Source organism: Mus caroli, unplaced genomic scaffold (assembly GCF_978045245.1).
Source record: "Mus caroli unplaced genomic scaffold, Mus_caroli_1 scaffold_1, whole genome shotgun sequence".
NCBI classification, from domain to species: domain Eukaryota; kingdom Metazoa; phylum Chordata; class Mammalia; order Rodentia; family Muridae; genus Mus; species Mus caroli.
In genome coordinates, this window is record NW_028227256.1 from 6,508,080 (window position 1) to 6,535,863 (window position 27,784).

Below are 27,784 nucleotides of genomic sequence, written 5' to 3' on the forward strand. Positions count from 1 at the left end.
TTCCTCTTCTGTGAAATCCTCCAGCCAAGCTGTGCGCTAACTGAGTAGGCGAATTCACTTCGTCACTTCACAAAAGACTTCCAAATTCACTGCGGCAGACACTGGAAAATAAAAATGTTAAGTACATCCTAGCTGAGAGGGAGAGACGGAAGGCTCCGTGTTCAATCAAAGGTTTGCAATAATAGGATTCATTTAAGAAAGAAAGAAAAAAAGAAAGAAAGACAGATGGGATTAGGAAATGTTGCTGCGGTGAGACTGTCATGAGAGGCACAGGCAGCCTGCCTTTTGTGGACCTGCACAATGATCGCAGAGCCAGACTGGCTTAGGAGACCCTGGGACTAGGGCTCCAGAGAGAGGCCACAGGCTCCCGGACACCCTGCAGGGCAGGGGGCTGAGACCATGCATCAGATCTACAGCTGCAGTGATGAGAATATTGAAGTTTTCACCACCGTGATTCCTTCCAAGGGTGAGTAATGATCCTAACATCCGCTCTTGGCGTCCCCTAGTGTGGCATCTTATGCGGGAGGTGACCCGATGCTGTCGGACTAAGGTACACTAGTACTTGCTACCCTCGAGTCCCGAGGTCTGCTGGCTTCTTCTTGTCGATGTCATTTGATGTCCCCCTTTTCTGAAGAGGGGCACAAGGATAAACATCAATCATAGGGAAACAATCTCTTAAGGCGGGGACAAGGACAGCATAGCCTTCCTGCTTCACTTAATTCGAAACGGACAACCCAGCAGGCTCAATGACTGGGACAATAAGTGATTGTTAAAGAGACAACGATGGAAACAAAATTTCCAGGGCAGCCTAATAAGCTTTCTTATTGTCTCTGGTAAAGGAAAAAAAAAAAAAAAAAGGCAGGTTCTGAAGAGAGAATCAGCTGTTCCAAAGCCAACTCCATCTGACTGGGAGGATAAGACTCCCAGCTGATCAAGCACCCAGAAAGGCAATGAAGTGACCCCAGGCTGACTAATCCCCAGGACCACAAAAGGAACTACCAAAAGGGAATCTTGACTTTATAACCTCTGGCTCCTGGCAATTGGTGCGGATCCCTGGGAAGGGCTTGTGAGACCGAATTTGAGGAAGGGCCGATGATCCAGTCAGCTTTACCTTGCCATTGTTCTGACCCTCTAGCCCCTTGTCCTGCTGTGGCACAGGCTTAAGCCTGGCTTGACTGTGATATTTGGCTAAAATGGCTTGAATGTTTGCTAGTGCTGGGAGCACACATTCAAACAATTCTTTTCTTCCTCCGTCCAATACTGAGGGGGGGTTGCTAGGGGTTGAGACTCAGCCTGGGCACAGGCAAACAGCTAAACATAAATTGAGCTCTCAACATCTACTACTGAGGGAAAGGGAGGAAAGGGGGAGTTAGGAGTGTGCCCATGTGTAGGAGTTGAAATTCGCTCTGGAGATTCTGAAAGTCAACCCTTCTGAAGGGGAATGAATTAGATCTGTGTGTATAGAAGTGGCCTTTCCATTTACTTTATCTCTGCCTTTTGTTTCTGTGGGGTTTTTGGGGGGTGGGGTGGGGTTGCATTGCTAGTGGTGAACCAGCTGTCCATGCAAGGGAAGCAAGAGCTATACCACTGAGCTACCACATAAGACCTGTAGATCAGTGTTGAAGGGGGAAGAAAAAGCAAGCTGAAAACCAATCTGTGCTTAGTAGCATACTTGGAACTCTAAGATAATTGTGCATAGTTTTTATGGGTACATTTTTGGAGCAACACATGCAAACAAGACTAGAAGGACCCATGTGTTATAAAATCAGTGAGGTCAGTGGCCCTGGAGAAGGGTGGAAGGAGGATAGGAGAAGGTGAGAAGGGGTCTAATCTCACTGTTAATTTTTGGAAAGTGAAGATTATGACTGTTTCCACTGAGAAGAGTGGCTCATATCTATAACCCAAGAAAGCTGAGAATTGTCAGGTCCAAGGCCAGCTGGGGCATAGAGCAGCACACTGTTCTCGAGAGAAAAGAAAAGGTATGTCTCTTTCTTGTAAAAAGCAAGGGAGGAAAAGTCCTTGACAACCTGGTTCTGTCTTTTCTGTACTGTGTGACCTTGGCCCAGCTAAATAACCTCTCCGGGCAAGAGTTCCCACTTCTGTAAAAGAGAAAAACAGGATTTAGCTTCCAGGATTGACATGGGGAATACATAGACTGATACATAGAACAGTTGTAATGGAGTTGGTATAATCACACACCATTAAACATGTCACATACAAAGTGATTTGAGTTTTCAGCCTGCATGTGTGGCCATGAATATGTTTAATTAAAGATAAATATTTGATCCTATATTCATCCATCGTTGTACCTTAAACTAAGTTTTCACTGCTGGGGAGTTACTTTCTAGGAAGAATTATTTGCAGTTTTTGTAGAGGCCTCAGTGGGTGAAGCACATCTCTTTCCATGCCTTGCTTCACCCTGGAGGCTCTCCAGAACCTGTGAGCAGAGGGCTCCCACGGACAGCATGATGCTCTCAATTCTGAATCACTGTGTATGAAAGCAACAAATAACCCTTATTACAGATCACCCAAAGTACTGCAGAACACACGTTGGCTAGATTTGTCTAACAAGGTCTGAGTCCCCTGAGTGGACCATTTCCCAGAGGCTATGTATGAGCCATAGGCACCAATGAATGCTCACTCTTCCTTGAACAGGCTCAGCAGTGCAGGCAGTGTAGCCTGGATTGTCTAGTGGTTAGAACTGAAAGCCTTAAACCTGGTGTAGCAGTACACATCCGGGGTACCAGCACTTGGTAAGTTACGGTGGGAGAATCATGAGCTTCAGGGAAGCCTGGGCTACATAATAAGGCCCTATCTCATAAAGAATGTGGGGCTTTGGCTCAGTAAGCAGAGTGCCTTCCTCACAAACACAAAGAGCTGGGTTTAGATCCCCAGAACCATGTAGAAAGCTGAGTAAATGGTGCCTGGCCAAACTCCAGCAACAGGAGGGCAGAGACCAGTAGATCCTTGGAGCTCAATGGCAGCCAGGTTAGCCAAACTGATGAGCTATCAGTCGATGAGTTCAGTGAGAGATCTGTCTCAAAATTAATAATAATAGTAATAATAATAATAAATAAAGTAAAGATAGAAACCAATGAAGGAAAGCCATTCAGTGTCACACACTGACACACATACACACACACAACACACACACACTAACAAGTACATGTGCCACACAATATACACTAACAAGTACATACACCACATCACATGCACACAACACACAGTGTGGCTGCCATTCTTCCAAGAACTGAGTGAATGTTGTGACCCTGGAAACTTGCAGTGCTGTGGGATGCGTGCAGCATGGCAACTCGGGGTGGAACTGAAGCTGACTAGCCATCACCATCAGGCTCAACCATTAGCATATCTGTTCACTACTTCTCTTTCCAATGTACCTGTGTTGGGACCAGCCTGACAGCTACACTGTTTAACAGACCTTGTAACATTGGCAGTAGAAAGTATTATGGTACTTTTAATTTATCTTAAAGATACAAACCATCAGCCAAGTCTAAAGCTAATGTGTGTCCTCTTCAATTCTAGAGACAAAGAATCCTTTCAGGAAATATGTGTCACAGAGACAACTCATAGTGACTTCTGAAGATATAAGCTGTTTCACTCAGAAGTTACACCAGTACTTAATTCTAACAAGTACCAAGAGAAGGGGTGCGGAGCCAGGGGCCAGCAGGAGGGAAGGAGATGGGCAGGCAGCAAAAAAGTTCCTAACCAAACCAGAAGTCACAGCCTTCCATCGGTAGACATTACACCTGGTTCTTCTTTGTGCCTTCATCTGGCAGAAAAGTTCTATGAATATTTCCTGGGTATACACTCTTTGCCAGGTTCTGAGCAAGGACTTTGTGAAGGCTGGTTCATTTACTCTTTGACTCTTTTACTCTAATGTGAGTATCACTATCACCCCTGTCTGACACGTGAAGAAAGTGAGGCTTCAGAGAGTGAGAAAACTGCGTAGCCTGGCAAGTTCAGATTCATATCCAACTGGAGGAAGCTGGAGTCGCTAACCCCAAGCTTCACAGCTACAAGACTTTGCAGGGGATAATGAGAACCACACCCTGATGTCACTCCTGTGATCTGTGTTAAAAAGCCAATTCAGACCAGGCGGTGGTGGTGCACATCTTTAATCCCAGCACTCTGGAGGCTGAGACAGGCATATCTTTGTGAGTTCGAGACCAGCCTGGTCTACAGAGTGAGTTTCAGGGCAGCAGCCAGGGATACACAGAGAAACCCCTTCTCAAAAACAAGAAAGAAAGAAAGAAAGAAAGAAAGAAAGAAAGAAAGAAAGAAAGAAAGAAAGAAAGAAAGAAAGAAAGAAAGAAAGAAAGAAAGAAAGAGAGGGGGGAGGGAGGGAGGGAGGGAGGGAGGGAGGGAGGGAGGGAGGGAGGGAGGGAGGGAGGAAGAGGAAGAGGAAGAAAAAATCAATTCCTTTCTACTCAGGATGGAGACATGGTAGGATTTTGATTCCATTAGATCATAGCAATATGGAAGGTATATGACTGGGGATAGGGTGAGTATGTATATGTTCCCCTGATGTGAGGAACTTCATGTAGTCGACCTCCTAGAAATGAAACGGAGGAACACTAGTTACCAGAGCTGGGAACTGTGACTACCACGATAGTAAGATCACCTCGGCCCAGCCAAGCACTGTAACTATTTAATAGATAATTGATTTATTTAAGGTTTTTTTTCTCTCCAAGATAGGGTCTCCTCTGTTAGCCCAGGCTAGCTAGAACTCACTATGTAGCCAAGGGTGACTTTGAGCTCCTGATCTTACTCCTGTCTCCATTTCTCAAGTTCTGAAATTATAGGTATGAACCAACACACCAGCTTTTATGTGGTACTGAGAGTCAACCCCAGAGCTGCAAGCATGGCAGGCGGACACTCTCACAACTAAGCTATAGCTTTTCCTACTAAGCTGCTTTTAAATTATGGCGGTGTGTGTGTGTGTGTGTGTGTGTGTACATATGGATATATATTGTAGATTGTAACTGTTGCTATTTTACCACACTGGTATACAGACCAGGCACAGTCAGAGTGCTGCATACCACTGCCACATCAATCTGACTTTTTCATTGGCCTGAACTGAAACAGTAATACCCCGCTCTTCCAGCCTCCCAGTCCCGGGAATGACCAGTCTACTTTGTGTCTCTTTGAAGTCGACTGCTCTAGATACTTCATATAGGTAAACTTGAGAGCATGGACGAGATCTTCTTCTGTGTCTCGTTTAACCTAGCACAATCTTTTCAAGGTTATTTATGCTCTCTTTACTTTTTTAAGGCTGAGCAATGTTCCAGTGTGTAGGCATACCATATTTGTTTATCCATTCATCTGTTGATGGGGGCTAGATTCTTGGCAACCTTTAGCTATTGTGAATGAGGCTATAAACATTTTGTTGTAGTTAAGCCAAGTGACATCTTAAGTTCCAGTGGAATTCTGCTTCTTTCCCCCCTCCCTTCCCAGTAACCCCACAACTGGGACAAATGCCCTCAGGTCTGTACTATAGCCTTACAGGCATTTTCTAACATCATTTCTTTATCTCTTTCAGTGTCCAGTTCATCCAGGAGAAGAGTCAAGAGCTCTCACCACCTCTTGGCCAAGAACGTAAGGAAACATGTTTAGTTGGTTTTGATGTTCTTTGACTGACCTCTCCCTCTCCCCTGATCCCAAGGATGAAGGGGCAAGGGGGGTTTTCAGTGTCTGCTGTGGTGGTTTGTTCACTCAGACAAAATAACTGGCAAATGTCAAGCATATGCCCAATCGTCCCCCCCAAATTTCCTCATTATGCCATTTGCCCAGGAACAGCAAAGACTTCATCCTGTGTGTGCAGGAGTTCATGATATGGATGTACCAACCTGCTCTAGGCATCTGTAACATTATATATAACATTATATATTTTCACCATCACCATTATAGATAATAGTGAAGTACTCACACAATTCCTTGTCACATAGGGCTCCAAGCAGAATAAACAGATGAAAGAATTAAAAGGGGATCATCCAGTAATGGTAGAAATTCTGAACAACTCAGAGGTTCCCAGCCTTCCACTGTCCTTTGCCTGCAGCCTCATCAACATGGGCTCTCATTTTTAAGTTGTGCTTTGGTATTTTTATTTATTTTAAATTTTAAAATTTTATTGGATATTTTCTTCATTTACATTTCAAATGTTATCCCTTTTCCAGCCCCCCCCCGAGCCCCCTACCCCTCCCTCTGCTTCTGTGAGGGTGTTCTCATACCCACCTCCCCACCCTCGAACTCCCCTACACTGGGGCATTGAGCCTTCACAGGACCAAGGGCTTCTCTTCCTATTGATGCCCAACAAGGCCATCCTCTGCTATATATGTGGCTGGAGCCATGGGTTGCTCCATGTGTACTCTTTGGTTGATGGTTTAGTCCCTGGGAGCTCTGGGGAGTCTGGTTGGTTAATATTGATGTTCTTCCTATGGTTGCAAACTCCTTCAGCTCCTTCAGTCCTTTCTCTAACTCCTCCATTGGGGACACCATGCTCAGTCCAAAGGTTGGCTGAGAGCACCCACCTCTATTTGTCAAACTCTGGCAGAGCCTCTCAAGAGACAGCTATATCAGGCTCCTGTCAGCAAGCACTTATTAGCATCTACAACAGTGTCTGGGTTTGTTGTATGTATATGGGATGAATCCCCAAGTGGGACAGTCTCTGAATGGCCTTTCTTTCAGTCTCTGCTCTGCACTTTGTCTCTGAATTTCCTCCCGTGAGTATTTTGTTCCCCTTTCTAAGAAGGACCAAAGCATCCACACTTTGGTCTTCCTTCTTCTTGAGTTTCATGTGTTTTGCAAATTGTATCTTGGGTATTCTAAGCTTCCAGGCTAATATCCACTTATCAGTGAGTGCATATCATGTGTGTTCTTTTCTGATTGGGTTACCTCAGTCAGAATGATATCCTCCAGATCCGTCCATTTGCCTAAGAATTTCATGACTTCATTGTTTTTAATAGTTGAGTAGTACTCCATTGTGTAAATGTACCACATTTTCTGTATCCATTCCTCAGGACATCTGGGTTCTTTCCAGCTTCTGGCTATTATAAATAAGGCTGCTATGAACATAGTGGAACATGTGTCCTCGTTATATGTTGGAGCATCTTTTGGGTCCAGGAATGGAATAGCTAGGTCTTCGGGTAATACTATGTCCAATTTTCTGAGGAGCTGCCAGACTGATTTCCAGGCTGCCCTTTGATATTTTTAATGCACTACCTTTATGTTGCCTACACATTCTTAGAGGCTAATGGTGCTCTGCATCTTTCACTTTACATGCACATTTCTTCATATCACTACCAATACATCTGCACCGTGTCTCAGAAGGAAGGTGATAATCTGCTATCACAGATTTTGGACAGCACTATTATAGATTTTTAAATATTGTAATTTTTAAAAATCTTTTTTCTGTTTTAAAGAGATGGTTGTTTCCATAAACATACTTTAGACGACTTAAAAAACAAAAGCAAAAACAAAACAAAACAAAACAAAAATGAAGAATAATACAGGTACATTACATTGATCATCCTGATTAGGGCAGAGTAGACAGTCAAGGGCAAGAGCATTGCCTACAGCTTTCCAGTTCCCAAATCAGCATGCATCCATTACAAAAATCTCAAACACTGCAAGGTTACTTACTTTTTTTTTACACCTTGCATTTTTCCTTTTTATTAAAAAATTATACAATTTATGTTCAGTAAAAATCCAAACGGTAGAAACAGGTAAACAAAGAAAGCCATGTATCCAGGTCCCAGTCACATGCCCAGAAGTTTTTTCGTATCATTCTAGAAATGTTCTGTCCAATATAAATGAAAAAAAAAAAAAAAAAGACACGGGACCCTAATATATTGCTTCACAGCATGCTTTAAAAGCAACCGTCTCATGGGTGAATTTCTCCATGCATCCATCCGGACTTATCAGGACACTCCTTTTTAAAGGGCTGCCTGCCTGTAGGTGGAAGCTTGGATGCTCTTCAGTATCTTACACAAGGGGGTAAGCAGTAAGAAAACGTTTTCCATGTACAGGAAGTACAGTTCTACTGATCAGAAATGCTGCAGGCAGAGTCTCATGATGGACTCAGACTTACAAGCAATATGGCAGGACCAGCCCTGCTGCCACCCAGCCCAAGTCCCGTGCGCCCCCCATGCTGCTGCCACAGAGCTGCAGGGAGCCGGGAAGCCAGGGCCACACGCAGGTGCAGCTGGACCAGAAGCAGCCCAGAGAAAGGCAGGTGACTTACTTTAGTATCACAAAATTCTGAAATACTTTAGAACACAGTCAGTAGAAGATGTATAGAGTTATTGACCACTCAACATTTTTCCCTGTGAGTTTTTAATTCCTCTCTTTTGCTTGCTTCTATGTGAGTTGTGTAGCTTTATATAAGGACTTTTGGAAACACTGTTAGGAAAGAGAAGCTGTGCTGGTCGTGAAGTCCTGACCTCACTCTGATCCCTAAGAATTAAATACCTTGTTCATAAGGAAGATGAAAAGGAAAGGGTTGTTTGCAGGGCAGTGGGTGTGTGCGAAAGAGGGGAGTGGGAGAGAACCCACGTCCAGCCAGAGTTCCAGTGCTCTGGGCTGGCAGATGCGGGAGGACTGCGCATGCTTTCCACGCGGCCCTGGGTGGGCATCTGGCTGTGTTAAGCCCCTGACCCCACTCGGTAGGTGGTGGACAAGGGGCAGCCCCAGGTACCAGGTTCTCAGTCTCCCACATCCCACGCTAGATACGGCAGAGGAGCTGAGAACAGAATAGGGGCCCCAGGGGTGGCACTCGGCCCTGGAGATAAGGGAAGAGAGGGCAGGGGGAGAGGGGGGGACGCTGGATGGTTCCCACATGGGCGAGAGTCCTTGGTCAGATCCATAGCTGGAGCACAGGAAGGCCTTCTGGTGGGAGGTTAGATGTGGCTTGTTAGGAGAAAGCCTATCCCATCATTCAAGCACAGCTGGCCTTCATGACCAGAGACAGTCTATGGTTTTAGAGCTTTATTTTAGAAAGGCAGGGGAAAAGAGAGAAGGTAGAAAGAGAGAGGGAGAGGCTGGCTATGGCCATGTGGAGAGAAGAGGGAAGAGAAAGAGAGAAGGAAGGCTAGAGAGTAAGAGTGGTAAAAGCATAGAGAGAGAGGTGGGGCCAAGCAGCCCCTCTTATAGTGGGCTAGGCTATCTTGCTGTTGCTAGGTAACTGTGGGGAGGAGTCTAGCCAGAATGCCAGAAGCTTGGGACATTGTCTATGTGACTGGTAGCCACATGCCTCTCCTGTGGGGGCTGTGGGAGCTGTGGGGGCGGTAACTTCGACAGGAGCCAGGGGTTCAGGAGACATGATCGAATGCCTTTCATCCCATGTAGGTGGAAATTCACACCCACCAGATCCCACCAGGGTTCAAGATCTAAGCTCTACTGGAGACCAGGCTGTTTGTGCATAGCCCATTGCCCCTCAGTTGTTCACAGATAATTCAGAGTTCAAAAACTTTACTGCAGGGGTTTAGGCCTTATCCAGTAGCTTCCAGCTCCTCCATTTAGAAAGTCCTGGATTTAACCACAGAACATGCACACCAGGCTGGGCAGGGCAGCTGAAGTCTGATCCAGCCTGGTGGTACACATTTGTAATCTCAGCATTCTATAGCTGGAAGCCAGTGGGTTAGAAGTTTGAAGATACCTTCAGTTAAATATTGAGCTGGAGGCTACACAGACTACATAAGGATACATGTGTGTGTGTGCATGTGCGTGTGCGTGTGTGTGTGTGTGTGTGTGTGTGTATGGAACTTGGACTCTGGCTTGACCCAAAATGGAGTTATCATATTCTCCATTGATAATCTGAGATGAGAGAGGGTTTTATTGTTTTAATATGCATTTAGTCACTAACAGTAAGCATATGTTACGGGTTTTGCTCATCTTTTCTCCATTTTCTATTACTTTTTTGAATTTTATTGCTTAGTAAAGAGTTTTATGAACATAGGAATTATCCCTTACTATATGCCATGCTATGTGTTATATTAAGCTATATTCTATTTTAGTATTTGTTGTTCAACCACAGCTATAACCTGGCTTATCATTGAAACCCAAACTAGTACCCTGATATTTATTCTAACAATATCAGTAAAGATACAGTTTCCTCCACTGACTTGAAATACCACCCTGTTATCATGTTTTTAAAAGCCCATTTACTCTTCTTCGGCATCCCCCTAAACCAACACTATAGCTCTGGGTGGTGAACTGAAGGGGGCCTGCCAAAACCTAAACTATAGGGCTGAGCCCCTCTGCCTCCCTTGCAGATGCACAGGCACCCAGGAGCTGACACAGCACAGAATGGGCCCTTGCAGAGCAGCTGTGTGCAGAAGGAAGTGAGTGGGGAGGATGGGGCAGTACAGAATACTGGAGCTTCTAATGAATAAGCCTCATGGAGTAAAGACAACCAGGATGAATGACTCTGTGTCCTGGAAATCGATAAAATATGCAGAATCTGCTCCCTGGCTGCCAAGATTCCCTTCATAACTCCCCGTAGTAAGATAAAATGGCTACTATTATTTGTCTCCTGTTTCTACATTTAAATAATTTCACTGATTTAAGTACAGCAGCCCCTCAGTACCCTCAGGGATTGAGTCCAAGATGTCCACAGATACCAACATTCACATGCTCAAGTTCCCTGTGTAAATGGCACACACTACACACACAGTCCTCAGATACGCACTCTACTTTAAATCATCTCTGGCTCACAAATTTACCTAAAGATATTGGCATGTTATGAAAACCATGGCGTGCCATCTGCTGGGAGATAAAGAACAGCCTCTGTGTGTGTGCAGTGGACATTCAGGTTTAAGAATTTCATATAATACTTTGATCTTATCTTTTCCTTCCCTCCAGATTCTCCCAGCTCTTTCCAAACACACCCAACTCCAAGCTCCTTCCCTCTCTTTGAAACAAACAAACAACAACAGAACATGGAATCAGATTTGTGTTGGCTGACCAACTCCTGGGGGAGGCCCACTGGAGTGTGGCTCCATTGGAGAAAACTGATTTTCCCCTCTCCTCATGGTTGTCAATTCTGGGTAGCCTCTGGGCTAGGTGTGGGACTTGATGCCCACTGCCCTTCCTCCACGCTGTGTCTGGACTAGAGCTTGTGCATGCTGCACAGTCTCTATAGATTCATATGTTCATCTTCCCTGTTGAATCTGGAAAACAGTGGTTCTTACAATCTCTCTGCCCTCTCTTCTGCATAGGTAAATATAATGTTTTATTAACTTTTTCATACCGTGTGTTTTGATCATATTCACCACCACTCCTATTCCTAACTCCTCCCAGGTTCACCCCACCTCCCAGTTTCATGTCCTTTTATAAAAACAACCTACTAAGTCAGCTTTGTACTATCTTTGTGCTACGGGTGTGAGGCCATCCACTGAAGCATGGTTGATCTACCAGAGGTGATAGCATTGAAGAAAACACACTCTTCCTTCAAGAGAAGCCATCAGCTGTCGATAGCTCTTCAGCAATGGGGGAGGACTCATGATCCCCTCTGTCCTTCCTGCTGGAGTGTTGACTGGCTTGATCTTGGGCAGGCAACCACAACTGGGTCCTATCCAGAAAGGGCACTGCTTACTCTAGTCTTCCCTGACCTCTAGCTCTTAGAGCCTTTCTGCCTCTCTTCCTCAGTGGTCCCTGAGTCCCGGGATCCCAGTTACTGATGTACTGTTTATGGTTGAGCTCCAACAGATGATTGTAATGCAACAACCACCTTAGCCTTTAACACCCTTTTCTGACTTCCTGCCACCCTGGTCCAGGCTCACCTCGCTGTGGCCATTTATTCATTCCTTACAGTTCCCTAGTGGACATTAGGTGGGTGCGGTCCTCAGGCGCTGGGAGACTCTGAAGGATGACTGACTGTGCGTTTCACTCTGCAGGTGGTGATCGAGTCTGACCTGTACCCGCCACCGAGGCCCCTGGAGCTACTGCCTCAGCGCTGTGAGCGCAGGGACACAGGCGACCGCAGGTGGTTGCAGACTGGCAGGCTGCAGACTGCCAGGCCACCCGGGGCTCATCCCACCAAAACGCCCTCCAGACCTGGTATGTGAGTCTCAGTTCCCCAGGCTCAGGGACCCCTGAGAGCCAGTGATGTGCCTGAGTCAGCAAAAGCGCAGGCAGTAACAGCTTATAGGTGTCCTATCCTGTGGTCCTCCCTGGCAGACTTATTATTGAGCATCCGATTTTGGGGGGTGGGAGGAAAAGGTACCTGCTGTTGTATCTGACCTACAGCAACAGGAGCACCAACACTTTCACCTACACTGTTGTCACCTCCTTAGGTGCAGTGTGAGTGAAGATGATTGTGTGCCACGTGCTGCAAAGGTAGCTGCCGCTGTTCAAAAGATGCTCATCATTGTGCCCTGAGCAAGAGCCATGGGGACTAGGAAGAAGCACAGTGCAGGTGTGTGTGTGTGTGTGTGTGTGTGTGTGTGTGTGTGTGTGTGCATGTGTGTGTGTGTGCGCGCGCGGGCGCGTGTGTGCGTGTGTAGGGCTGATGGAGGTGTAGCTCAGGGAGAGGCCTTGAATTCATCCTCAGTACCATAGCCACAGTTATAACAACCTAGCTGTACCTTTGGGGTAGGGGTGGGGGGTGAGACTTTCTCTGAGTAGACTTAGCTGTCCTGGAATCACTGTTTAGACCATGGTGGTCTAGAACTTACAGAGATACACCTGAACCTGCTTTCCCATGGACTGGGATTAAAGGCATGTGCCACCATGCCCAACTAGCCAAATTGTACCATTTTTTAAAATTTGAATGACTTAGTAATATATAAAAAGAATTTAGGTGCAAATCTATTTGAAAACTGGAAACAGTGATGGATACTAGTTGTTTGTTTGTTTGTTTGTTTTTAATGGATTGCACCGTAAGCAATTAAAAATAGTATTCAGTGTCTAGCTTACTTAACCTTTCTCGTAGTATTTTCTCTTTAACTGATAGTTTAGGCATTTTTTTCTGTTGTGCCAACAACGTCAAGTTATTCATGTTATAATTCAAAAATACACAGATAATGGTGACATACACTTGTAATCTCAGCATTTGGGAGCTGAGACAAGAGAAGTGTCATGAGTTTAAGGTCGGCTTCAGGAAGATAGCCTACCACAAAAACCAGGAGTTGGGAGAGGACAGCTCAGCTGATAAAGTATTTGTGATACAAATATCAGGGCCTAAGTCCAATCTCCAGACCCCCACAAAGAAAGCTAGGCGTGATTCCAACCCAGTACTGGAGCTAGAGATGGAAGCCAGAGGCAGGAGAACCTCAGGACTCCCTGGCCAGCCTAACATGCAAGCTTCAGATCTCAGTGGAAGACTGTCTAAACAAAGCAGATGGCATCAAAAGAAAGACACCTGAGCCTTCATCTGCTGCCCTTCACACACCCACATACACTAACATGAACACACGTCTGTGTATACACAGGGAGGGAGGGAGGGAGGGAGGGAGGGAGGGAGGAAGGAAGGAAGGAAGGAAGGAAGGAAGGAAGGAAGGAAGGAAGGAAGGAAGGAAGGAAGGAAGGAAGGAAAAACTTTGTCATTAACAATTTTGTGTTTTACAGGAACTGACATGATTCTCTGTTGACTATGTTCTTTAACAATCTTCACCCATTCCATGATCCTCTTTTGTTCCAAGTTTCATTGTGATTGTTGTTTGTTCTAGTTGTTGCCTTTCCTAGGCATCATACTAAGTTTCTTTGGTCACACCCTGCACTAAGGATCAAAGGTACAAGAAGATAAAACTAAGCGACATTTTCAGCCAATGTCGGTTGCATGCATGTAAATAGGCTGGAAACATCAGAAAAGCCACAGTCTGACTTGCAAATTAAGAAGAGAGATTTTTCTCTGTGTCTATGTATATATAGGTGAGTGGGTGGATGAGTGTGTGTGTGTGTGTGTGTGTGTGTGTTTGTGTGTGTATAGAAAGAGAAAAATAGGCAGAATATTCCTCATTGCTCCAAAAATCATAAAGTGAATTTAGCATCTATGCTTCTCAAATTATTGTGGATACAAGAGTCAGCTAGGGGTTTTTTCCTGATGCAGATTTTAATTCAGAAGAACCCTGGTCCAATAATAGATCCCAGGGTTTCATTTCTGATATGGCACTGCTCTTGCAGCTACAGGGTCAACAGACTGAGTAGCAGGGGTTTAGAAAGAAGTTAATGTAGTGGTTTCCAAAATGGGGTCCCAGGAGCAGCACCTGGAACTATGTTGGAAAAAACACATTTTATGTGACTAGGATTTCCAGAACTAAAGCATGTCAATCAATCAGTGTTTTACACACACACACACACACACACACACACAGAGACACAGACACACACCTCAACCCTGCTGCAAGGCAGATTGTGGTTTTTCTAATCTTCCATTTGACCTACTGCCATCACCCTCTGCCAGATCACAGAACAGAAAAACCAATGCTGTAGAAATTGACCCATGCAAGGTGACATTCCTTGGCAGCCACAGAGACAAGGTACAAAACCAGTCTCCTGATGTAATGGTCAGTGCTGTATCACCTGGCTGTCTAGTTTTAGGGGTCACTTTTATAGTTTTTAAAAGAGTATCTCATAATGTAGTCCAAGCTGACTTCAAACTCATGATCCTCCTGCCTCAGCATCCCAAGCCAAGAGCTAAGACTATGAGTGCATTACTATGCTTGGCTTGTTTCACAACTTTGCAGGTAGTTCGTGTCCTCTCATACTGCAAAGTCAGTCTTTATTCTGAAGACAAGAGCAGTAGGTTATGAAATGGAAAGTCTATCCAACATGTGACAGTCAGCTCATGCAGGGATGTTCTACTCAGGTTTGGGTGGGGGGAAAAATAGATTCAGCTGGGCATTGATTCAATTCCCTCAGAACTTCCAATCTAATAGATTCCAGGATTGGGTTGGAGGAGTGTTGCTGAGCCAAAACCAAACCTTGATGCTCTCCAAGGAAAGGCTAGGCACGGGTCCATGGGTATCAATTCTTACTTCCTCCTGTAAGTAAGCTGCATGTCTCTAGGGACATCAATCAGATCTAGGGGATTGCTCTTTCTCTGAACTGTTGGACAAGGCTCTTGGATGCTACAGACATGTCAGGTAGGAGAGAGGTGAGGAAACTTGTAGATCACAGGGATACTATAGGTAGAACCAACTAAGACATTCCCACAGTGTCAGATGCTGGAAAGGGACAGTGCCCACCTCCTGGGCCTGGAAAACTAACCATTTATAGCACTTTTTCCCAGAGATGAACTAGGGCACTTCAGAACCAGCTTATCAAAACAAGCTAAAAGGTATCACCTTTTACCAAGCATGACTGTCCAGCTTTCCAGAAAGTCTCCAGCTTCGTCCCTAATGCTTCTGTATACTTCCCTCCCACTTTATACACTAAGCTGGCAGTGTCACCCCCAGGCAGCTCTTGCCTTACCACTGTGTAACCTACCTCAGGCTTCCCAGTCACAGATCCACCACGTCTCACATATGTGCACAATGACAGTGAAGGGCCTCAGCCTCCGGGCCCTCTCCCTCTCCAAAGTTCCCAGAATGTTCTTCCTAAGACAGAGGGCTTCCTTCCTCTGTCATCTTTTGTTTTTCACACTGCTGTCTCTTCCTGCCCACCTGCCCTTCAAGCTATGATGGCTAACCTCCTGGGACACCCTGTCCTTACCATCCTAACCCTGCAGCTCGGGGGTATTCTACCTTGCATAACCCTGATGGCCCAGTCCATTATGTTGCCCTGAGCCTTCACCAGTGTTACTTCTGCAGATCTCCTTCTCTGTATACAAACCCCATCCCTTCCTGAATTGGAATATGCTGTCCCTTAATCAAGTGTCCTCAGGCCTTTGAAAGGTCTGATACTCTCTGAAATCATCTCTGTCATTTTAGTTGCTTTTCTGTTGCTGTGATAAAACACTGCAATCAAGGCAACTTACACAAGGAAGGGTTTATTCTGGATTTACAGTTCCAGGGGGCTAGTAACCATAAAGGTTACTAGCTAGTAAAGGTTTCTAGGGCTAGTAACCATAAACAAGTATAGTGTGGCAGAGAGCAAACATGGTGGCTAGAACATCAGATGTGGCTGAGAACTCACATATCAAATGAAAAACAGGAAACAGAGAGAGCAAACTTGAAATAACACAAGTCTTTAAACTTCTAAAGCCCGTCCCCAGCAAGGCTATGCCTCCTCAGCCTACCCAAACAGATGTACCAACTGGGAACCAAATATTCAACTGCCTGAAGATATAGGAAACATCTCATCGAAACCACCACATCTGCCTTCAGATTAATGGCTATGTATCCCCAATGCCTTGGGTTCCCCAACTAGAACATGTAAATTATCGTGGCACCGCCTCTCCCTTTATGGTGACAGTAGGGATTAAATGAGGGTGTAACTGTCTCCAGATCAGGCACAATTGATTTCAAGACCCATTTAAGATGTTAGACTCTACGATGCTCAACCCCTTTATGTGAAATGGCATAGTAATTGCATATAATCTATACACATTTGTCTTTGTCTACTTTAAATCTTCTGTAGATGACTTCTTAAATACCTCATGTGATATAAACATTATGAAAGTCGTGGTTATACTGCATTGTTTAAGCTAGGGCAACAAGGAAATTAAATATGTACTTGTTCAATACAGGGTTTTGTGTTTCGTTTTTTGATTTTTGTTTTTTGTTTTGAAAGAGAGTCTCATGATCTGTGGTATGCCTTGGACTCACTTGCTTTGAACTCTTCCTCCTCCCACCTTCACTTTCCTTGCTGGGATTACATGCATGGATGTGTGCTACCTTGCTTCATGCAAGTATTACTATGCCCCCCTCTCTAAATATATATATACATATATACATATATATATATATATATCTTCATCATTATTATTGTTATTGTTGCAGTACTGGGTATTGAACCCAGGCTCTTTCCTGTCCTGAGCAAGTTGCCTACCACTGGACCAAGCACCCAGCCCCACAAATGCAATATTTTGAAGTACTTTTTAACTATGAATGTGGGGCCTACAGGTAATGAGGCCAACCATCATTGTGCAGTTTATGCCCAGCTCAACACCTGGCACACTTTGAAGATACTGATACTAATTATCCAAGTGTACCATTTATTGTGGTTTGATCTTGGCAAGGTTAAAGGGGAATTTTCCTAGACCAACTGAATTTAGTAGCATCTGTCTTTGAGTAAAACCATAAGGGTGAAAAAATGATTCATGAATTAGGCAACTCCTGGAGCAGGTTCTTCACTTAACCAACACCACTGGCAGGCAGAATCTACAGAAAGGCACAGAAAACAGCCAAGCAACCAAGGAGTCAACTGGTTCTCACTTACCGAGTAAGTTGCTTTCAACCCAGCCAGCCAGCAAGCCACTGGATATGTGTAACCATTTAAACTCAGCTACTATGATGAAATGCTGTTGGGTTGGGTTTTAGGCATACCCAGTCCACTCTAAAGTTGCCTACAAAATATACAGATCTGCATGGGTTCCTGGCATCCAAACTCAGTCATCAGATTTGCATTGCAGGTGCTTTTACCAACCAAGTCATCTTCCAGCTCCTACAATTTCTTATAGAGGCATGTATATGATGAAGTTGGAAAAGAGAATATGAGACAGGGAGATGAGATCTAAGTGAGGGAGGGAGCAGGAAAGGAAGGCAAGCAGACAGGACTGGAATGAGGGAGAAAGGGGAGACCAGCAGGAAGAGCGAGGACTAGGGCTGGAAGTGGAGGGGGAGGGTGGGTTTGAGCAAAGTACACATGGAAATGCCATCATAATGAGACTCATTCTTTTAACCAATTTCTTGTGAATTGAGGTCTAAGGAAAGTAGGAAGTGCTGAGGCCACATTCCATGAGCACCTACTGCGTGCAGACACAGTGCTAAATGCTGTGTTTTAGTTGACTTAATTTTTTCCGGCAGTTTGAAGCTCCCAGCAAAACTGAGCTGAAAGCACACATACTTTCTATATCTGCCTCCTGCCTGCACATGTGTGGCCTCCTCCACTCTGAACATCCCACAGCGGCATGCTTCCCATAGCTGTTGAGCTGCATTGAACTTAGTTCCAGCTTCCTGGAAGAGTGTAAGGGGTGACCCCACTTGGCAGTTAGCCTTGCCTGCCAAGCATCATAGTCCTTCACTGCTTGGTACAAAAGCCCGGAGAAATTCCTTCTTCGGCTGGATGGCTAGCAAGATAATTGATTCAGGAGCAGAGAGAGGCAGAACTCTGAGTACAACTGAGTAATGTCTCTTCTGTTCAATCTCACAGTGGGGATTTCTGAACCCAAAACATCAAATCTGTGTGGAAATCGAGCATATGGGAAGTCGTTGGTAAGTAAAATAAGCCAGATTAATTGTTTGCACTGTGCTCAAAACTCCTTGATAATGTCTTTCTGGTGCCAGAAAGAGAGAATGTCCTTTGCCCTGGGCTGAGGATTGTTAAGAAAACAACACTGTGGTTCTTCGCTCTTGGAAATAGCCACTCTGTATACTTAGGATACATTACTGTCTGCTCCTCTTTCAGAACCAGAATTCAGTTTATGTGGAAACAGAAGCCGTGACTTGCTAGCATCTCATGCATGGGGGAAGACACAAAGGGTCTGGTCAGATAGCAATGCCCAATTAATTCCCAGGTGCAGCTCTGGGGTAAAATGATGTAAAGTTCTCTAGCACTAAGAGAGGCTGTATTGCAAGCCCAGAACACATGGCACTGCAACATTTGCTTACAGCAGACTCGGCGTCTGGAGAGGGTTCTCCCCTTGCCTTGCATTTGGATTTGTTCCACTAAGTGTTAACAACAGAAGCATTGCAGAAATCTTTCTTCTTGTGGGACACTAATATCATCATAGATGCTCCACCTAAACCTAGTTACTGCCCAGAGGCTCCACTTCTAAATACCATCACACTACAGGATAGGTAGGGCCTTAACAGATAAGTTTAAGTCAGGCACAAACATTCAGTCCATAACAACCAGTCATTTCAGGACAGTGTACTTCTGAGAGCACCCTTTATGGCTCAAGTTCACTGAGACTTGAGGACTGAAGGGTAAGGTGTATATTAGAGATCAATACCAGTCTTGAGGTGGAGGGAGTAACTGAACTAAGATCCAGGCTTAACACTTTCATGTGTAGGCTCTAGGATTCAAGTTGCCCACACAGATGAGTCTCAACGGGGTGAAAATGGCTCAACTTTTGTCTTCCTTCCTCACTCTATTAGGGTGTGTGAACTATCCCAGAAAGCATGTGACGCTGGGCAAGGTGGCCTGCAGCAGAAAGACACTTTCGTACTCTCTGCCCATCCTGAAGTTGAACAGTTTGTCCTGTCTTAAAGAGGGATTAGGGGGCGTGTCCCCATATTTATCTCCACTTTTTCTTCAGACTCTTCTAGGGATGAGTGTGGTGCTTCCTCTCACCCAAGAGAGTCAGTGATGAGTGGGAATCATCTCAGACATACCAGGCTCTAGCAGCAGCTGCTGTTCAACATGAAAACCAGAAGAGACGACAGAAGCATTCAGGGCCAGCCCCTCATCCTTGTGGAACAAATTAGACAGATATGGGTATTCATGCTCTGGGAAGGAGACCTAACCCAAGGACTGCAGTAAAGTCATTATATTGGAAAAAGTACCCAAAGGGAATCCAGTAGCCTGGGATTCCTGATCCCAGGCCCCAGAGGAGGTTTAGATTGTGCCCTTGGCAGATAAGCAGCTGTACCAAGGAGCCAAAGAAAGCTGGGGTAGTGCAGGGTGCAGATGAAGATAAAGAGGCACAACCAGCATTTCCATGGGCCTGGAAAGAGCGGAGCTATGCCCCATCACTCATCCGATGTTCGTTGTGCAGAGGCAGGAGAGAGACCCAGAGCCTGCCCATCTAAATATGTTTCAGTGCTGACATGGATGAGATAGGACTAAGGAAGGGGCAGGAACCAGGCATTCCTTTCGAGAGCTAAGGAGCTATGGGCTGTTAGCTGAACCATTGGCATGTTAAGGAATAGCTAGGGAGAGGCCACAAGGTGGCACAGTAACTCTGCACTCAACCTTCCCCACCCCAGGACAGGGGTAAATAATGATGTCCTTGACCTGGAATTTTTCCAGAGACTTTGGGAAATGTAGTGACTTAATATTTTGATGAGGCTTGGAACAGAAGAACAAAGCAAAGTGTATGCCCATTGATGAAGCAACTGCTGGACTTAGCCCTGATGAGGCCATCAGTTAAGTTTCAGTTCAACACAAGGATGAGGAAAGATCAGTCCAGATGCTCCACTTGTCATGCAATTTGTCTAGGGACCAAGACAGTAACTAGAGAACTACAGAAAGAAAAATAAAAAGGTGAGAAGGCATGATTTATCACGTAGTCTATATAGTGCTCTGGAGACACTGGGTCAGACAAAGGTGAACATGGTCACCTTTAAAGGGCAGAGCTACAAGTCAGCCTTGCAAGGCCTCAAAGAGAAAGAGGCAGAGTCGGCCTGAGTCTTCCATGCTGAGGTGTTGGGTTGGGGATGGTTTCAGAGTCCAAACAGAACATGGACAGTGTAGCAGGCCTGGGCACAAACAAGGTCTGAGTGGACCATTATTTGGAAGGTGCAAGAAAGCAAATGGAAAGGCTCATGCTGGTGCAGGCAGCATGGTTGAAGACAGACTCTACAGAATCGAGAATCAGACTCCAGCAGTGGAAGGGAAAGGGTGACAGCTCTCTTGGAAGGTTGAATGGCTTTCTCTCACATGTCTGTAGGCTAGTGATTCTTAGAGTAGAGTCCCAGGACCAACTGTTTCACAGACTTTGTTCAATTCAGCAATCCCAGGTAATGTCCGACCTGCTAAATCAGACACTGCGTGAGGCTGGTACCACAGAAGGCCTCCATCATGTCTGACACTGACTGGGGGAGGACTGTTGCCTTGGTTGGAGGATGGTACCTTTAGAGAGCCCTCTTATAAATGGCTCCAACAAATGCCAGAATGGGAACGTGGTGCCATCTCAATTCTTTCCCCGTTTCCTTGAAACACAGATTCCTCCAGTGGCTAGGATCTCGGTGAAAGCTCCAGCCGGGGCGGAGGTGGCAGCCAAGGGCTCAGAACATGGAGCTGTTGTGGAAAGAGGGTAAGTCTACTGCTTTCCTGCTGTGCTGCCTACATGGCTCTCCACCCATCCATCCATCATGAGCAGGAGAGGAACAGGTGGCCAATTCTTCACTCACTTATTATGCACAACAAAACCCATGGTGGCTGTAAATTACCTTGTGATGAGGCCTGAAACCCTCTGTTTAGCTATCTCACATCAGCTGCTTGCCTGGGATTAAGCTGGAGCACTTTCATGGTTTCCACCTCACTAACACTGCTCTTGAGGCTTTGTTTAATTAGATGAATGTAATCAGGAGTCATATCCAGAACCTCTGTAGATGGTGTCAGGAATGCCTCATGAATTCTTTTAGGGACCCTCACCCACAGGTAAAGAAATGTGTCAAATCGTTTTCAGGCCAGGTATGCAGCTCGGAGGTCCAGTACCTGGCTAGCTTGTGTGAGGTTCTGGCTTTCATCCCCAATGCTGCAAAACAAACAAACAATAAAGCACAGGTTTTTAACATAAACTGTAGCCTCAGCCCCTGTTAAATAGCCATCTGATAAATAGCCAGCCGAAGATAGCAAGAAGGTTATTCCCTGAATACCCACAGCATTCAGTACAGGAAAACAGCCAGAGTCTGCAATTCAACATGGACTGTTATGCCTCAATAGCCACCTTCCACATTGCAGGTTGTGACAATGGGGTTAAGGTAATGATGCAAAATGAAGGCTTTGGACTCAGGTCTGCTTCCTAGCCTGGCACTTCCACTGTCTCTGGCTTTGAGCAAATCATTCTCATCAATTTAAAAACAGAGAGGCCGGGAAGACGGCTCAGTGGTTAAGAGCAGGCACCTCTCTTACAGAGTACCCAAGCTTGATTGCCAGCATCCAGGCCAGGCTTCTCATCACTACTTGGAACTTCAGCTCCAAAGAAATCCAGTGCCTCTGGCCTCTGAAGATATCTCCACTCATGTATACACAGAGGCACATACATGCACACATAAAATTAAAATAATAAAGTAAATCTTTAAAAATGAAAAAGAAACCTGTAGTTGTACATGATGCTGCATGCTGGTAACCCTGTACTTGACAGGTAGAGACAGAGAACCAAAGGTTCAAGGTCCACTGAGCTATTCACTGAAACTTTGTCCCAGAAAAAATGCATATATACAAGCAAGATAAAAGAATTTTTCTTGGCCATTCTAAGACAGGAAATTCCAGGAATGGTCCTGACCTAAGTCCATCTCTGTGTCATTATTTAATACTTAATTACTGCTTGCTTTAAATCTCCCCAAAAGAAGCTCTCCTGAGTGGCCATAATGGAACTTACGTGAAGTCATGTGTAGAGCCAGATGTGATATTATAGTCCATGCCTATAATCCCAGCACTCAGGAGACAGTGCCAAGAGTGCCAAGCCATGCCTGGCTACATACCAAGGTCATGCTTCAAAATACACACCAAATAAAGAAAGAAGGAGAGAAAGAGAGAAAGGAAGGAAGGGAAAGAAGGAAAGGAAGGAAGATGGTGAGGGACACAGAGAGAAAGAGAATGAACCCTGCATGGTGGTTCATATCTATGATTCCAGAGGCAAGAGAACCAGAATTTCAAGATCATCTTGGCTACCATAGTGAGTTTAAGGCCAGGCTGGAATACAGGACACCTTGTCTGAAAAGAAACAGAGAGGAGGGCAGGTGTAGATCAGGTGTGGAGCATATCTTAGTTAGGGTTTCTATTGCTTTAATGAAATAACATGAGCAACTTTCCAAGAGCAACTTGGGGAGGAAAGGGTTTATTCAGTTTACACTTCCACAGTATAGGAAATAAGGAAGGGAACTCAATCAGGGCAGGAAGCTGGAGGCAAGAGCTGGTGCAGAGAGCACAGAGGGGTGCTGCTTAGTGGCTTGCTCAGCCCGCTTTCTTATAGAATCCAGGGCCTTCAGTCCAGAGATGGCACCATCTCTATAGGCTGGGCCATCCCCCATCAATCGCTAATTGAGAAAATGCTCTACAGCCTGATTTTATGGAAGCTTATTCTCAGTTAAGGTTCCCTCCTTTCTGATGACTCTAGCTTAGTTCAAGCTGACATAAAACTCACCAGCATATAAATCTTAACTCAAACGGCTGACATTTTTTGAGAAACGTCTAATTCAGTGATTGGGAAGCGGCAAGCTCAGGACACAAGCTAAAAGAACATCTTAATCTATTTTTCTTTTGTTGGTTACAAAATACCACCAAGTGGTAAATCATAAAGAAGAGAGGTTAATTTGGGTGTAATCCAGTGCCAATGAACTGTACCCAAAGATGGCTTCTCTGTAGACAGAGTCCAGAGGTCACGCAGGACATTTACACACCCAGAGACAGGAGAATATATGAGAGATATATTCAAGCTGGCTTTTATGACAGACCCATTCTTGAGATAACCTACTAACCCAAGAATCAGTTAATCCTTTCACAAGGCAAAACCTTAATCTAAAAGGCTCTACCCTGGTCTTTCCTCTTTTTATCTTGGACGCTGGGACTGGAATCAAGGCTTGCATGTATGAGGCAAATACTCTTCCACTGAGTTGTATCTGCAGCCCTTGTTTGACTTTTGATGTTTGATGTTTGGTTTTCTTTTTTTTTTTTAAAGATTTATTTATTTATTATATGTAAGTACACTGTAGCTGTCTTCAGACACTCCAGAAGAGGGCATCAGATCTTTGTTACAGATGGTTGTGAGCCACCATGTGGTTGCTGGGATTTGAACTCCGGACCTTCAGAAGAGCAGTCGGGTGCTCTTACCCACTGAGCCATCTCACCAGTCCCGATGTTTGGTTTTCTTATAGCATCATCCAAGCTAGCTCGGAACTTGAGATCTGCTGTTTTTGCCTCCTAAGGGCTGAGAATACAAGTGTGGTCCCTGATCTTTTCAGATCTCAAATGGAGATTAGGATTCAAGATGAGTTGTTGAAAAGCAGACACAATCCAAGTATAGCTAATATTGACCAAAGGAAGTAAAGCCCTGGGAGTTAAAGTGGGAACTTTCAGGATGGACCCTCTGAATACCAGAATTCCCCTAGAAAGAATTGTAAAAGCCAAGTTATGTGCCATTTGATGTATTGGGATTTAACGAGGTGGGGGAGGGGGTGTTTGTCTGTTTGTTTATTTGTTTGAACTCATTTGGCTTGGATTTTATTTGTTAGCATTTTTTTTTCCTGAGGGGTGGTGACTGTCATGGACTGTTCAGGTAGACCAGAAAGACTATGCCATGCCTTGATAAAAGTTAAGCTTTTTAGGCTACAGTGCTGCATGGTTTCTCTAAGCCCAGCCACCCCACTCCCACCCCTCTATGCTAGAGATCAAATCCAAGCCTTATACAAGTTGGGCAAGCACTCTATCACTGATCTACCACCCCATTCCTCAGTGATTTCTACTGGTTAGGCGAGCAAGACTCAAAACATAAGGAAAGGAGCCCAGATCCCATAAATCTCTGTGCTCATGGTCATCTCTTTGTACCCCATCTTAGATGAACCCCAGAGACATTCCTGTGGGTGTTGTACAGTGACCCTCCAGCTATGCAGGACATGGTCATAGGATGGAGGAGGAGAGGAGAACACTGGCTGGCCACTCTCCTCAAAGTTACAACTTAAGTCTGGCTCAGTGCAGTAATTGCCTTTCCTGCTCCATCCCCACCCCACTCTTTGGTTTTCATTTAGATCCAGACACCTCAAGAAGATAGCAGAAGAGTACCCAGCCCTTCCCCAGGGAGCAGAAGCCTCCCTGCCATTAACAGGCAGTACTTCCTGTGGTGTCCCTGGCATCCTACGAAAAATGTGGACCAGGCACAAGAAGAAGTCTGAATATGTGGGAGCCACCAACAGCGCCTTTGAAGCCGACTAAACTCGACATTTCATGGGCACCTTGCATTGGTCAAGGTTCGGAGGAAGATAGAAGAGTTGAGGACTGGGACTGAGCCACCCTCCCCTCTGCTGGTTGCTGGTCCAAACACATCATCATTCCTTATACTCTGACATGGGGCATGGAAAGTAACATCCTCAGAAGGCAAGAAAGCCGTTCCTCAGTCTTAAAGTCGTATTGGTCAATTACAAAGGTCATATACCTACTTTTAGGCAAAGCTATACCAAAAGCAAACTTTCCTGGCCCGTTTAAAAGCCTCCAAGGGAAACAGAAGGCAGCTGATCTGTCTTCTTTGTGAGTTTCCCCAAGACGTATGGTTTCTGGTGTAAATGTGGAAGTTTGATTCTGAGGTACTCAGCACACAACAGTTCCTACTTTTCCCATGCCATGTCTGTTTTCCCTTGATGAAATCCAAAATGCTTCGTCTTTGCTTTGTTCTAATATCTACTTAACAGCAACCATTGCCAATCTGCTTTGCTAATCATGGGCATGACTGCATGAGCTCTCTTTCTTCTTTAGGTGCATTCTTGTCTATAGAAAAGCACTTAAAATCCCAATGTTAATGTTAATGTCCAATATTTTGTGATGTGGTGCAATTGACCAGCTTTGTATAGTGACTTTAATCCAGAGAGCATTCTCCCATCATTGTCTCTTCTCACCATTACAAACCCTCTGCTAAGAAAGCACTGTGGTCCCCAACTTACAGATGGGGACACTATGGCATCTGGATGGCAGTATGTAACTCAACAGCAGCTTGTGGGACTGTCACCAGGTCTGAGCTTCTCTAAAATAACTGATTTAAGAAAGTCTTTAAATGGAGAGAAGAATCTGACAACATTGGAACAAAGAAGTGATTCGAATGAAATACATCATTGTGCATTAGATAATTAAGACGGGTGCAGAGAACAGGGATCCCAACACTTAAAGAGGTTCACACAGGAGGATCACGTGTTTGGGACATGCCTGGGCAGCCTAGCAATATCCTGTCTCAAAAACAAAATAAATCATGCATGCACACACACACACAAACACACACAGAGAGAGAGAGAGAGAGAGAGAGAGAGAGAGAGAGAGAGAGATTATGCATAGATGAAACCAGAAGAAATCGCCATTTCTGTAGGTTGAAACAGCTGAAAATCAATTTCCTGTGGTTCAAACTAATATTTACTATCATTTAAAAATGATCATGTAAGAAATAATGGTAATCAAAGCTATCATTTGTTAAATGCCTACTTGCCTTGTGCTGAGCACAGTGTTGAACACCACGCATGAATTAAGCTATTCTTTCTACCAACTAACTTGGGTGAATTTTCTCACTGTATATGTTGATACTAATTCAAAAAAGTGATTAGATTGAAGCCACCTAACTCTAGGTGTCTAACTTTGATGCCCATATTATATCTTCTCCTTCACACAAAATAAGGAACAGGGAAGGATGGAAATCAGCAAAAAATCTTCATCTGCAATGGCCTGGGAAGAGGCTGCCTGGAGCACAGCATGGAGATGAGGTATCAGAGAGCAGAGACTGATTAGTGGTATCTGCCTGTGAAGTGGTCGGTAACATAGACCTTAAATATTTCTCATCTGTGGCTTAAATTCTGGCCCCTGGAAATCTTGTTCCCTAATTAAGAGGTCTAAATTAATCCGACCTTCTTAATGAAAGCAGAAACTCTGTGGTAAACTCTACCCTAAGATTATGTTGAGAATCCCCAGGTCTTGGCACAAGAACGAGTTTGAACTGTTTGGGTATCAGGCTTGCTTCTGCTGTTCTGTGGATTCTGCTTTCCTGTTCCTGATGATCTGGATAAACTGAAACATGGCAGTAAGTCAAACCCAGATTTCCAGGCTCTTGCCTTGCTGATTGCTGCCCTTCCACCTCTGCTTTAGACCCTGAGCATCTGACCCTCGTGTCCAAACATAGTCTGGACACTTGGGCATCAAGTGCTTTGTCCCAGTGAACCATCTAATGTCATATACAATATTAAGTTGGAATCCAGAACAAAGTTAGGAATAAAACATGTCACAGAGCCTCCAACAATTGAATTTATTTAACTTAAAATTGATGTCTTAAATGTGTGTGTGTGGCACCTGGAGATTTATTTTATACGTAGACTGGGACTCATTTATTTATCTTTAATTTAAATATTTCATGGTGAAATGTTTGCCTTATGTAGAACATTTCATTTGGCCAATTCAAATAAAAATAAAGGATGCCTTGTTAGTGACATTAATAAACCACTTGAAGATTGTGTCTGAGGCTCCCTCGATCAATGAGAGAAGGTTTGCACAATGGGAAAGATTTATGCACGTGGGCCTCACTGCTCCCTGAAATGAGAGGGAATCCAGCATGCTCTTTCTATCCTGAGGCAATGTCTAGGTCTGATATCACAGGCCCTGCCTCCAGACAGCACCAGGGCCTCTGCTGAAGGGACTGACTGAGCGAGGTATAATCCCAGGGCTTCCCTTCCCCCCTGCTGCTAAGGCGTTTCCGTAGCACCCATAAGTTCCAGGGTCCCAGTGACCCTCCTCAGCCTGCTGGCTTCTCCTCTGCCTTGGAAAGACTCAAACTTCCTCCTCTGTGCCCACCTCATCCCTCCTTGCTGGAGACTGCCCCCATGACTCACCACGGCACAGCCACTCACAAAAGGATGCCAAGGCTGACTGCCGACACCCGTCTGGCAATAACCAAGATTGGAGTCTGCTTGAACCAGAGGCAGGGTTTCCAGGACATGTAGGGTAATAAAACTGCCTCTGTTAGGACAGAGGCCAGTCACATATTTCCGTTCTCACTCTGGAGATACCCCACCCCACCCAGCACCAAGGTTGCTTAGAG

At 44.9% G+C, this 27,784-nt stretch overlaps 1 protein-coding gene across 1 annotated transcript; it reads left to right on the forward strand.

Moving 5' to 3' along the window:
• Vxn (vexin) lies at window positions 1-27,196 on the forward strand. The gene is made up of 6 exons (XM_021170332.3): window positions 1-466; window positions 5,558-5,613; window positions 11,910-12,072; window positions 18,268-18,329; window positions 21,003-21,094; window positions 24,750-27,196. The coding sequence occupies exons 1-6, from the start codon at window positions 400-402 to the stop codon at window positions 24,931-24,933; spliced, it is 624 nt and encodes a 207-aa protein (XP_021025991.1). The 5' UTR covers window positions 1-399; the 3' UTR covers window positions 24,934-27,196.
• Window positions 27,197-27,784: the final 588 nt, after the last annotated feature.

Excerpts from the sequence above, each read along its gene's own strand:
- Vxn (XM_021170332.3), top strand. The coding sequence starts at position 400 with ATGCATCAGATCTACAGCTGCAGTGATGAGAATATTGAAGTTTTCACC. Across the intron at positions 467-5,557 it reads CACCGTGATTCCTTCCAAGG|TGTCCAGTTCATCCAGGAGA; the intron begins GTGAGTAATGAT and ends TATCTCTTTCAG. Across the intron at positions 18,330-21,002 it reads GAGCATATGGGAAGTCGTTG|ATTCCTCCAGTGGCTAGGAT; the intron begins GTAAGTAAAATA and ends CTTGAAACACAG.